At 51.2% G+C, this 13,804-nt stretch overlaps 1 protein-coding gene across 1 annotated transcript; it reads left to right on the top strand.

Annotated features, from left to right (window-relative positions):
* The first annotated feature begins 1,735 nt into the window (after window positions 1-1,735).
* PIN1 (peptidylprolyl cis/trans isomerase, NIMA-interacting 1) lies at window positions 1,736-7,011 on the top strand. Its single transcript, XM_077787744.1, has 4 exons — window positions 1,736-1,821; window positions 2,901-3,092; window positions 4,291-4,401; window positions 5,066-7,011. Exons 1-4 carry the CDS (start codon window positions 1,764-1,766, stop codon window positions 5,173-5,175), a joined length of 471 nt encoding a protein of 156 aa, XP_077643870.1. The 5' UTR covers window positions 1,736-1,763; the 3' UTR covers window positions 5,176-7,011.
* The last annotated feature ends 6,793 nt before the right edge of the window (window positions 7,012-13,804 follow it).

A 13,804-nucleotide genomic window follows, 5' to 3' on the forward strand; every position in this document is an offset into this window, starting at 1 on the left:
GTGGAATTTTGGGATTTTGGCCGGAATTTTGGGATTTTGGGGTGGATTTTCAGGATTTTGGCCGGAATTTGGGGATTTTGGGGTGGAATTTTGGGATTTTGGGGTGGATTTTCGGGATTTTGGCCGGAATTCGGGGATTTTGGGGTGGAATTTGGGGATTTTGGGGTGGAATTTTGGGGTGGATTTTCGGGATTTTGAGGTGGATTTTCGGGATTTTGGCTGGAATTTGGGGATTTTGGGGTGGAATTTTGGGATTTTGGCCGGAATTCAGGGATTTTGGGGTGGAATTTTGGGATTTTGGCCGGAATTTGGGGATTTTGGGGTGGAATTTTGGGATTTTGGGGTGGATTTTCGGGATTTTGGGGTGGAATTTTGGGATTTTGGGGTGGAATTTGGAGATTTTGGGGTGGAATTTGGGGATTTTGGGGTGGAATTTCAGGATTTCGGGGTGGATTTTCGGGATTTTGGCCGGAATTCTGGGATTTTGGGGTGGAATTTCAGGATTTCGGGGTGGATTTTTGGGATTTTGGCTGGAATTTGGAGATTTTGGGGTGGAGTTTTGGGATTTTGGCCGGAATTCCGGGATTTTGGCCGGAATTTGGGGATTTTGGCCGGAATTCCGGGATTTTGGCCGGAATTTGGGGATTTTGGGAGCTCACGTGAAGGAGGATTTGTAGTCGGTGCTGTGGACCCATTCCCAGTTTCCCTCGGCGCCGGGTCCCTGAGGGGAGACTTAAAGGGCGGGAAAAAAAAGGGCGGGGAAAAAAGCTCAAGGGGGAGATGAGGGGAAGAAAGGGGTAGAAAAGGCGGGAAAAAAAAGGCGGGAAAAAAGGCAAGGGGGAGAAAGGCGGGGAAAAAAGGGCGGAAAAAGGGGCAAGCGGGGATGAGGGAAAGAAAGGTGTGGAAAAGGCGGGAAAAAAGGGCAAGGGGGGAAGAAAGGGAAAGAAATGGGGGGGGGGGGAAGGCGAGGAAAAAGCGGGAAAGAGGCGAGGCTGCGGCGCCTTCGGGCGCCATTTGTCCCCTCCCAATCCTCGTTGTCCCCAGCCACCCCTCAGAGCCCCCCCACGGAAGGCAAAGATCCCCCCCAGTCCCTCCCAGTAACCCCCAGTACCCACCCGCGAGGGGGCCCGGGCCGCTGCCGCCATCTTGGCCGTTGCTAACAACAAACGCCGTTGCCAGGCAACGCGCCGGCGTGCCCGTGACGTCACTTCCGGGCCCGCCACAGCGGCGGCCCCGTTGCCGTTAATCCCCGCTGCGGATGAGCTCCGCGATGGGGATGAACGACCACGAGAGGCTGCCTCTCGGTGTCCCCCCGGTTCTCCCGGTGTTCCCCGTTCTCCTCCGCCATCCTCCGTTCTCCCCCTCCCATCCCCCGTGTGACCAAACCGGCGCCACGTAGAGGCTTTAAACCGGCCGCGCGCGTTCTGTAGCGTTGGGTTTGTCGATAATAAAGCTGCTTTTGGAGGCTCCGGTTGATTTCTTTGCTCCGGTGGGACCGGGACGCTCTAACCGGGCACAGTAGAGGCAGCGCTGCGTCTTTGCGTTCCGGTTAAATTTAGCCACGCACGGCCACCATCCCGCCTTTCCCGCGCGCGTCTCGGCTTCACCGCGCGCTTGATTGACAGGCGGCTCCGCCAATAAGATGATGCCCTGAGGGGCGCATCGTCTCTGCCGACCAATAGGAACGCGAGAAGCGCTGGTTTGCCCGCCCCTCCGCGTGGCGGTGTGGGCGGGCCGCGCAGGGCGGGCAGAGGGAAGGGAAGATGGCGGAGGAGGAGAAGCTGCCCGCGGGGTGGGAGAAGCGAATGAGCCGCAGCTCCGGTGAGGGCCTGAGGGCTGGGGGGAAGCGCGGGGAAGGAGCTGCGGCCATGGGGGAGGTGGGAAAGGGCGGTGGGGGCGGCGGGGTTGGGTTTTGGAGGGGGTGAGGGGGCGTGGTGGGGGGGGTGCGTGAGGGGGATTTGAGGAGGGGGCGGCGAATTGAGGGAGGGTCGTGAGGGGGCATCGCTTCAGGGAGGGGGGGTCAATGTCGTGAGGGGAATTTGGGGGGGTCGCCAATTTAGGGGGGTTCTGAGGGGGGGGGGTTCGTCTCAGGGAAGAGGGGGGGCAATTCCGTGAGGGGAATTTGGGGGGTCCCGCTCATGAGGGGAATTTGGGGGGGAGGATCTCCCTCCTGAGGGGAATTTGGGGGGGGATCCCCCTGGTGAGGGGAATTTGGGGGGGCGTCAAAGGGAATTAGGGGGGTTCCCCTTCCTGAGGGGAATTTGGGGGGGATCCTCTTCCTGAGGGGAATTTGGGGAGGATTCCCCTCGTGAGGGGAATTTGGGGGGGGGAATCTCCCTCCTGAGGGGAATTTGGGGGGGAATCTCCCTCATGAGGGGAATTTGGGTGGGATCCCCCTGGTGAGGGGAATTTTAGGGAGATCCCCCTCATGAAGGGAATTTGGGGGGGCTCAATGGATTTTTAGGGTCCTTAACCTGCATTTTGGGTTTAATCACCTCAATTTTCAGCAGCAATCAGTAAGCAATCACTGATCAATAACCTATAATTAATCAATAACTGATATTTGATCAATAGCTCCCCAGGGAGGGGGTACTGCTTCAACCACCAGGCAAAGATCAGCCAGTGGGGTCATTGAGGTGGGAATTGATGTCAATAAGCTGATTTATCAGTGCAAATCAATAAATGATCAGTGATCAATAACCAATAGCCGACCAATATTGATTGATAACCGATTAGTAACCCTGCAGGACACGTGTACTACTTCAACCACCTGGTGAACGCCAGCCAGTGGGGTCAATACTGGGGCCTGTGAGGAGGTTTTGGTACCAATAACCAATTTTTTGATACCGATCGGTAACCAATCAGTAATCAATAACCAATAGCGGATCAATACCCCCCAGGCAGGGTGTACTACTTCAACCACCTGACGAACGCCAGCCAATGGGAGCGGCCGAGCGGCGCGGGCCGGGCGGAGCCGGGCCGGGTGCGCTGCTCGCACCTCCTGGTGAAGCACAACCAGTCCCGGCGCCCGTCCAGCTGGAGGCAGGAGCGCATCACCCGCTCCAAGGAGGAGGCGCTGGAGCTCGTCAATGGTCAGGGATAAACTGGGATAAACTGGGAGTGGTACTGGGATAAACTGGGAGTGATACTGGGGGGATACTGGGATAAACTGGGAGTGATACTGGGGGGTTACTGGGGAGACTCAGCTGGAGGCAGGAGCGCATCACCCGCTCCAAGGAGGAGGCGCTGGAGCTCGTCAATGGTCAGGGATAAACTGGGATAAACTGGGGGGGATACTGGGATAAACTGGGAATGATACTGGGATAAACTGGGAGTGATACTGGGATAAACTGGGAGTGATACTGGGGGGATACTGGGATAAACTGGGAGTAATACTGGGGGGTTACTGGGGAGACTCAGCTGGAGGCAGGAGCGCATCACCCGCTCCAAGGAGGAGGCGCTGGAGCTCGTCAATGGTCAGGGATAAACTGGGAATGGTACTGGGATAAACTGGGAATGATACTGGGATAAACTGGGAGTGATACTGGGATAAACTGGGAGTGATACTGGGGGGATACTGGGATATACTGGGGGGATACTGGGGGTGATGGGCTGATGGGATACTGGTGATACTGGGATACTTGGGGTACTGGGAGTGATGGGATACTGGGGATACTGGGAATGATGGGATACTCAGGGTACTGGGAATACTGGGAGTGATGGGATACTGGGGATACTGGGAATGATGGGATACTCAGGGTACTGGGAATACTGGGAGTGATGGGATACTGGGCATACTGGGGATACTGGGCTTCATTAATGAGCTCAGGAGCTGGACATTCTTTATAAAAGCTCGCCAATGGCAAATAGAAACTCTGGGAATGAATCCCAGGAATTCCAAAGGATTTGGGATCTCCCCGGATTCCACCCCAAATTCCACCTTTTCCCAGAAGTCAGCCCTAAAATTCCACCATTTCCCAAAACTCATCCTAGAATTCCTTCCCTGGATGGTTCTTTTCTCCAATTTTCCCTTTTTTTTGGGGGAAAAAAAAAGCTCCCTGAAATGACCGATTTTTGGGGAAAAAAAAACTGGGAATAGTGAATTTGGGGGGGAAAAAAAAGTGGGAGTGAGTGATGACTTTTCGGGAAAAAAAAACCAGGAATGTTGGTTTTGGGGTAGATTTGAGGATATTTTGGGATTGTCTCATTTCCCATGGAATCTGCGGCACCCAGGGAATTTTGGGAGTGGTTTTGATCCCTAAATTTGGGGTTTTCCCGTTTTTCTTCCAGGTTACATCCAGAAAATCAAATCGGGAGAGGAGGATTTTGAGTCTTTGGCTTCGCAGTTCAGCGACTGCAGCTCGGCCAAGGCTGGAGGAGACCTGGGAGCGTTCGGGAGAGGTGAGGGATTCATCCCAAAAAATCCCCAAATCCATCAATTCCAGGGGAATCATCCCCAAACCCCCCCAAATCCAGAGGATTTACTCTCCAAAAAAAGACCCAAATCCAAGGAATTCCAAGACATTTATCCCCCCTCAAAAAAAACCCTCAAATCCAGGGAATTCACCCCCAAAAAACCCCAAATCCACCAATTTCAGGACTTTTTCTCCCCCCCAAAAAAATCTCCAAATCATGCAATTCCAGGGGATTTATCCCTAAAATCAGCCATTTCAGGGGTTGTTTCCCCAAAAATTCACAGAATCCATCCAATTCCAGGGGATTTATCCCTAAAATCAGCCATTTCAGGGGTTGTTTCCCCAAATCCACCAATTCCAGGGGATTTATCCCTAAAATCAGCCATTTCAGGGGTTGTTTCCCCAAATCCACCAATTCCAGGGGATTTATCCCTAAAATCAGCCATTTCAGGGGTTGTTTCCCCAAATCCTCCAATTCCCAGGGATTTATGCCCCAAATCAACCCCGAATCCCCCGTAATTCCAACCGTGCTCCATCCAAACTCCCGGAATCGCCTCCCCCGGTGTTGAAATCCCGGATTTTTCTCCGGGAAGAGCCCCAAATCCCGTTTTTTTGGGTTTTGTTTTGATTTTTGGGGGTTTTGGTCGCAGGGCAGATGCAGAAGCCGTTCGAGGACGCCTCGTTCGCGCTGCGGGCCGGCGAGATGAGCGGCCCCGTGTTCACGGAATCCGGGATCCACATCATCCTCCGCACGGAGTGAAGTGCCTTGGCAGGGCCGGAATTCCCGGGAATCCTCGGGAACCCGCGGAGGTCTCCGGGAATCCGCGGGAATTCACGGGAATCCGTCGGAATCGATGGGAATCTGTTGACTCCACGGGAATCCATGGAAATCCTCAGGAATCCGCGGGAATCCACAGAAAATCCATGGGAATCCATGGAAATCCTGAGGAAATCCACAGAAATCCATGGAAATCCTCAGGAAATCCACGGGAATCCACGGAAATCCTCAGGAATCTATGGGAATCCATGGGAATCCACAGGAAATCCATGGGAATCCATGGAAATCCTGAGGAAATCCACAGAAATCCGTGGAAATCCACAGGAAATCCATGGGAATCCGTGGAAATCCTGAGGAAATCCACAGGAATCCGTGGAAATCCTCAAGAAATCCATGGGAATCCACAGGAATCTGTGGAAATCCTCAGGAAATCCATGGGAATTCTCAGGAATCCGTGGGAATCCACAGGAAATCCATGGGAATCCATGGAAATCCTCAGGAATCCACCGAAATCCATGTGGATCCACAGGAATCCATGGAAGTCCATAGGAATCTGTGGGAATCCGTGGAAATTCTCAGGAATTCCGCGGGAATCCGTGGGACATCTGTGGAGATCTCCAGGAATCTACGGAATTCATGGGAATCCGTCGGAATCGATGGGAATCTGTTAACTCCAAGGGAAGCCATGGCGATCTCTGGGAATTCTCAGGAATCCGCAGGAAAACCATGGGAATCCACAGGAATCCATGGAAATCCTCAGGAAATCCATGGGAATTCTCAGGAATCCACAGGAATCCATGGAAATCCTCAGGAAATCCATGGGAATTCTCAGGAATCCACGGGAATCCACAGGAATCCATGGAAATCCTCAGGAAATCCATGGGAATTCTCAGGAATCCACGGGAATCCATGGAAATCCTCAGGAAATCCATGGGAATTCTCAGGAATCCACGGGAATCCATGGGAATCCACAGGAATCCATGGAAATCCTTGGGAATCCACAGGAATCCACAGGAAATCCATGGAATCCACAGGAAATCCTCAAGAATCCATGGAATCCACAGGAAATCCATGGAATCTATGGGAAATCCATGGAATCCACGGGAAATCCACAGGAAATCCATGGAATCCACGGGAAATCCTCAGGAATCCATGGAATCTGGAAAATCCACGGAATCCGCAGGAAATCCATGGAATCCGCGGGAATCCCGCCCACCACAAACTCCAGATCCCACAATTCCTCCATCGTTCCGCGTCCTCCCGGGCGGGAGCGGAAACGGGGAATTCCTGCGGTTTTCGGGGAATTCCCGCGGTTTTCGGGGAATTCCTGCGGTTTTGGGGGAATTCCTGCGGTTTTCGGGGAATTCCCGCGGTTTTCGGGGAATTCCTGTGGTTTTGGGGGAATTCCTGCGGTTTTCGGGGAATTCCCGCGGTTTTCGGGGAATTCCTGTGGTTTTGGGGGAATTCCTGCGGTTTTGGGGGAATTCCCGCGGTTTTCGGGGAATTCCCGCAGTTTTCGGGGAATTCCTGCGGTTTTCGGGGAATTCCCGCAGTTTTCGGGGAATTCCTGCAGTTTTTGGGAACGTCGGGTCGGCCGGAGGCGGCTCCCGGTGGTCGCGGCTCCGGGAGCGCAGCGGTGACGGTGGCAACGATGACGATGACGATGACCAACAGTGGTGATGGTGACAATGGCCATGGCCAATGATGGTGACAATGACCGTGGCCAACAAAGTTGACATTGACCAACAATGGTGACAATGACCAATGATGGTGACAATGGCCAACTATGGTGACAATGGCCATGGGCAACGATGGTGACGATGACAATGACCAATGATGGTGACAATGACCAATGATGGTGACAATGACCAACTGTGGTGACAATGGCCAACTATGGTGACAATGGCCATGGGCAACGATGGTGACGATGACAATGACCAACTATGGTGACAATGGCCATGGCCAACAATAGTGACGATGACCAACAATGGTGACAATGACGATGACCAACGACGGTGACGATGATGAGCCGTGGCAACGGCCAACAATGACAACAGTGATGATGATGATGACAGTGCCAGATGATGAAGATGATGACACCAATGATGATGACAATGACGGTGAAGACGATACCAATGATGATGACACTGATGACGATGACACCAATGACGTTGACAATGACACCAATGACGATGATGACACCAATGATGGTGACAATGACACCGATGACGATGATGATGACAATGATGTTGACAATGACACCAATGATGACAATGACACTGATGATGATGACAATGACGATGAAGAAGACGACACCGATGATGACAATGACGATGACACCGATGACGACAATGATGACAATGACACTGATGATGACAATGACACCGATGACGATGATGACACCGATGATGTTGACAATGACACCAATGATGACAATGACACTGATGATGATGACAATGACGATGAAGACAATGACACCGATGATGATGATGACGATGACACCGATGATGACAATGATGACAATGACACTGATGATGATGACAATGACGATGGAGACCAGGATGACACCAATGGTGATGGTGATGATGACAATGACAATGAAGACAACAATGACACTGATGATGATGATGATGATGAAGATGACACCAATGACGACGATGATGACAATACCAGTGAAGACCATGACGATGATGATGAAGATGACACCGACGATGATGAAAATGACACCAATGATGGTGACGATGAAGACGATGCTGACACCAATGACGACGATGATGACAATGACGGTGAAGACACGATGACACCGATGATGATGATGACAATGAAGATGACACCAATGATGATGACAATGACGATGATGATGACGACGATGAAGATGACACCAATGATGATGAAGATGACACCAATGACGATGATGAAGATGACACCAATGATGATGAAGATGACACCAATGACGATGATGAAGATGACACCAATGATGATGAAGATGACACCAATGATGATGAAGATGACACCAATGACGATGATGAAGATGACACCGATGATGATGAAGATGACACCAATGACGATGAAGATGACACCAATGACGATGATGAAGATGACGCCGATGATGATGAAGATGACACCAATGACGATGAAGATGACACCAATGACGATGATGAAGATGACACCAATGATGATGATGAAGATGACACCAATGACGATGAAGATGACTCCAATGACGATGATGAAGATGACACCAATGACGATGATGAAGATGACACCGATGACAATGATGAAGATGACACCGATGACGATGATGAAGATGACACCGATGATGATGATGAAGATGACACCAATGACGATGAAGATGACTCCAATGACGATGATGAAGATGACACCAATGACGATGATGACGATGACACCAATGACGATGAAGATGACACCAATGACGATGATGACGATGACACCGATGACGATGAAGATGACGCCAATGACGATGAAGATGACGACGATGACAATGAAGATGACACCAATGACGATGATGACGATGACACCGATGATGATGAAGATGACGCCGATGATGATGAAGATGACACCAATGACGATGATGAAGATGACGCCGATGATGATGAAGATGACACCGATGACGATGATGAAGATGACACCGATGACGATGAAGATGACGCCAATGACGATGATGAAGATGACGCCGCCACCGCCGCGGCCCCGCCTGGCCCAGCCCCTCCCCCCCCGCATGTTTATTTAACTCTTTCCTGCTCTTTTCTCCCCAAAAACCGCTCCCGACCGGAAAGTTCCGCCTCGTTCGATCCACGGGTTAATTAATTATTCCTCAATTAATTAATTAATCATTAATTAATAGCAAACACGAGGTGTCCTTTCACCCGTCGGGAATTCCCCGGCACCACCGCTCAGACTTCCCGTAAAAAACCGCCGGATTTTTGGGGTGAATTCACAGGAAATCGGGGAAAATGGCCGGAATTCCGTTTCTTCGCCGGGTTTTCAGTTTGGGGTGGATAAAAAGTTGGATTTGGGGTGGATTTTTTCCAAGATTTTGTGGTTCCGTTGTTGGTTTTGCTTCCGTTTGGTGGGAAAAAAAAGGAAAAATCCCAAAAATCCCAGCTTGGATCCGTGCAAAAATTCCCAAAAAAAGCTCTTTTCCTGCAGAAATAAACCCCCCTCCAGTGGAATTTCTGGGAATTCTGCGTCTTTATTCCTCTCATTTTTTATTTTTTTAATTAAATTGGAAAAAGGGAAAGTTCCAGCTTGAGGTTTTATTTGGTTTATTTTTGGGAGGGGATTTGGAGCTTAAAATGAAGGGGAAAAAAAGGCTGAAATTGGGAATTTTGGGATTTATTTAAAGGGAAAATGGGATTTATTAGGAGGGAATAATTGGATTTATTTAATAAGGAATAATTGGATTTAATAGGGAATGATTAGATTAATTTAATAAGGAATAATTGGATTTAATAGGGAATGATTGGATTTATTTAATAAGGAATAACTGGATTAATTTAATAAGGAATCATTGGATTAATTTAATAAGGAATAATTGGATTTAATAGGGAATGATTGGATTTATTTAATAAGGAATAATTGGATTAATTTAATAAGGAATAATTGGATTTAATAGGGAATGATTGGATTTATTTAATAAGGAATAATTGGATTAATTTAATAAGGAATAATTGGATTTATTTAATAAGGAATAAATGGAATTAATAGGGAATGATTTGATTTATTTAATAAGGAATAATTTGATTAATTTAATAAGGAACAATTGGATTAATATAATAAGGAATAATTTGATTTAATAGGGAATTATTGGATTTATTTAATAAGGAATAATTGGATTAATTTAATAAGGAATAATTGGATTTGTTTAATAAGGAATAATTGGATTTATTTAATAGGGAATGATTGGATTTATTTAATAGGAAATAAGGGATTTATTAATAGGAAATATGGGATTAATGGGAAATATGAGATTTATTAATAGGGAATTTGGGATTTAATAGGGAATGTATTTATTTAATGGGAAATATGGGATTTAATTAATGGGAATATGGGATTAATAGGAAATATGAGATTTATTAATAGGGAATATGGGATTTAATTAATGGGAATTTTGGATTTAATTAATATGGAATGGGTTTAATTAATGGGGAATATGGGATTTAATTAATAGGAAATATGGGATTTAATTAATGGGAGATGTGGGATTTAATTAATGGGAAATACAAGATTTATTAATAGGGAATTTGGGATTTAATTAATAGGGAATATATTAATTAAGTGGGAAATATGGAATTTAATTAATGGGATTTAATTAATTTAATGAGGGATTTAGGGGGCAGTTCCAGGGGGTACTGGGGACAACAGGACCCCCCAAAATTCCCTAAAATCCCCCAAATCCACCCCAAAATCCCCCCAAATCCTCCCAAAACCTAAAATCCTCCAGGTCAAAGGGATTTTGGGGGAATTTTGGGGTTTTTGGGGGACAGAATTTGGGGGATTTTGAGGGGATTTTGGGGGAATTTGGGGTTTTGGGGCAGGAGATTTGAGATTTTTGGGGGGACAGAATTTGGGGGGATTTGGGGTTTTTATGGAAATTGAGATTTTTTTTGTGAGGGGTTTTTGGGGAGGGGATTTCAGGGGGGTGGGGCAGAATTTGGGGGAGTTTTGGGGGCAATTTAGCAGAATTTGGGGTTTTTGGGGCAGGAGATTTGGGGTTTTGGGGGGACAGAATTTGGGGGGATTTGGGTTTTTTATGGAAATTGAGATTTTTTTTTTGTGAGGGGGTTTTTGGGGAGGGGATTTCAGGGGGGTGGGGCAGAATTTGCGGGAGTTTTGGGAAGATTTTGGGGGAATTTTGGGGGAATTTGGGATTTTTGGGGCAGGAGATTTGAGATTTTGGGGGACAGAATTTGGGGGGATTTGGGTTTTTATGGAAATTGAGATTTTTTTATGAGGGTTTTTTGGGGAGGGGATTTCAGGGGGGTGGGGCAGAATTTGGGGGAGTTTTGGGAAGATTTTGGGGGAAATTTGGGGTTTTTGGAGAGCCGGGAAAACCGGGGCGGGGATGGGAACCACGAGACCACGCCCCACCCCCAAAATCCCCCCAAAAAACCCCAAAATCCCCCCAAAATCCTCTGCCCCTCCCCCCACCTCCCCTCGGCGACTCCTCCCCGAATTTTTGGGGATTTTTTTAGGATTCTTTGGGGGAATTTGGGGGTTTTTAGGAATTTTTTTTTTAATTTTTGGGCGTTTCCGCGGCTGCGCGGAAGCTCCGGGGGGGGGGAGGGGGGCGAGGATTTTGGGGGGGATTTGGGAATTTTAATTTTTTTTAAATTTTGGGGGGTCCTGGAGGATTTTTTGGGGGGATTTTGGGGGTTTTTGGGGCGGTCAGGATGAGCTTCCCCCCCCTCAGCCTCTTCCTCCTCTTCCTCCTCCGCGCCAGGCAGGTAAGGGGGGAATTTCGGGAATTTTTGGGGGGAATTTTTGGGGATTTTTTGGGGTTTTTTTGGGGGGGGTTGGGGGAATGGGAGCGGCGGGAATTTTGGGAATTTCGGGGATTTTTTTAGGGAATTTTTGGGGGGTTTTTTTGGGGGGAGGGGGAGCGGTGGGAATTTTGGGAATTTTTTTTAAGGGGAATTTTTTGGGATTTCTGGGTGGTTTTTTTTGGGATGGGGAGGGGGAGGGGGGCGAGGGGAATTTTGGGAATTTTGGGAATTGCGGCGCTGGGTGTGGCCGTGGGGGAGGGGAGTGGGACACAGGGGGAAAGGAGCTCTCCCAAAAACTCCAAAATTCCCCCCCAAAACCACCCAAATTTCCCCAAAAAAATGTCCAAAAACCCCCAAATTCCCCCAGAAACCCCAAAATTCCCATTAAAAACTCCAAAAAACCCCGAAATTCCCCAAAAAAAACCTCCAAAACCCCTAAAATTACCCCCCAAAAAAACCTCCAAAATCCCCAAATTTCCCCCCCAAAAAAATCTCCCAAACCCCCAAAATTCCCCCCAAAAAACTCCCAAATTCCCCCCCAAACCACCCGAATTTCCTCCAAAAATGGCCAAAAACTCCAAAATTCCCCCCAAAAACTCCCAAATTCCGATCCCCAAAATTCCGATCCCCAAAATTTGGGATTTTGGGGTTCCGGTCCCCAAAATTTGGGATTCTGCGGGGGATTTGCTCCCTAAAATTTGGGATATTCGGGGGTTCCCGCCCGGTGCCGCCCCCGGTGCCGCCCCCGGTGCCGCCCCCGGTGCCGGTGCCGGTCCCGCCCCGTTTCGGGGCCGTTCGGGGCTGGCCCCGGGCCAGCGGCAGCGACGTCACCCCCGGGACCCGCCCGGAGCGGGCCCGGTACCGGCACCGGCACCGGCACCGACACCCCCGGGACCCGCCCGGTACCGGCACCGACACCGACACCGGTACCGACACCCGCGGGACCCGCCCGGAGCGATCCCGGTACCGGCACCGGCACCGACATCCCCGGGACCCGCCCGGTACCGGCACCGGCACCGAGAGCGGTACCGACACCCCCGGGACCCGCCCGGAGCGGGCCCGGTACCGGTACCGACACCGGCACCGAGAGCGGTACCGACACCCCCGGGACCCGCCCGGAGCGGGCCCGGTACCGGCACCGGCACCGAGAGCGGTACCGAGACCGGCACCAACATCCCCGAGACCCGCTCGGAGCGGGCCCGGTACCGGCACCGGCACCGGCACCGAGAGCGGTACCGACACCCCCGGGACCCACCCGGAGCGGGCACGGTACCGGCACCGGCACTGACAGCGACACTCCCGTGCCCCGGTGCCGCCCCCGGGACCCGCTCGCAACGAGCCCGGTACCGGTACCGACACCCCCGGGTCCGGCTCGGAGCGATCCCGGTACCGGCACCGACACCGACACTGACACCGACACTCCCGGGCCCCGGTGTCACCCCCGGGCCCCGCTCGGAACGAGCCCGGTACCGGCACCGAGACCGACACCGGCACCCCCGGCCCCGGTGCCACCCCCGGAGGGGTTTTGGGGCTCCCGGTGCCGCTTCAGAACCGCGGGGGCGGCTCCGATCGGGTCGGTACCGGCTCCCGGTGCTCCCCCCCCCCGCCCGTTCCCCGGTGCCGCGGGTTTGGGCCGGTGGGGTTCTGCTCGAACCGGTCCCGGTTCCCGGGATCAGCCCCGGCCGGGGGGAGGTGAGGAACCCCCGCCGTTCCCGGTCCCGACTCCCGGTGCCGCGGGTTTACAGCGTGGAGCTCTGACAGAACCGCTCCCGGTCCCGACTCCCGGTGCCGATAGAACCGCTCCCGGTACCGATTCCCGGGTCCCGGTGCCGCGGTTTTACTTCGTGGAGCTCCATTAGAACCGCTCCCGGTCCCGATTCCCGGTGCCGCCCCCGATTCCCGGTGCCGCGGGTTTACAGTGTGGAGCTCTGACAGAACCGCTCCCGGTACGGATTCCCGGTGCCACCCGCGACTCCCGGTCCCAATTCCCGGTGCCACCTCCCACTCCCGGTACCGATTCCCGGTGCCATCCCCGATTCCCGGTCCCGATTCCCGGTCCCGGTTCCCGGTGCCGATTCCCGGTCCCGGTTCCGGTCCCGGTCCCAGTT

Source organism: Lonchura striata, chromosome 21 (assembly GCF_046129695.1).
Source record: "Lonchura striata isolate bLonStr1 chromosome 21, bLonStr1.mat, whole genome shotgun sequence".
NCBI lineage: Eukaryota > Metazoa > Chordata > Aves > Passeriformes > Estrildidae > Lonchura > Lonchura striata.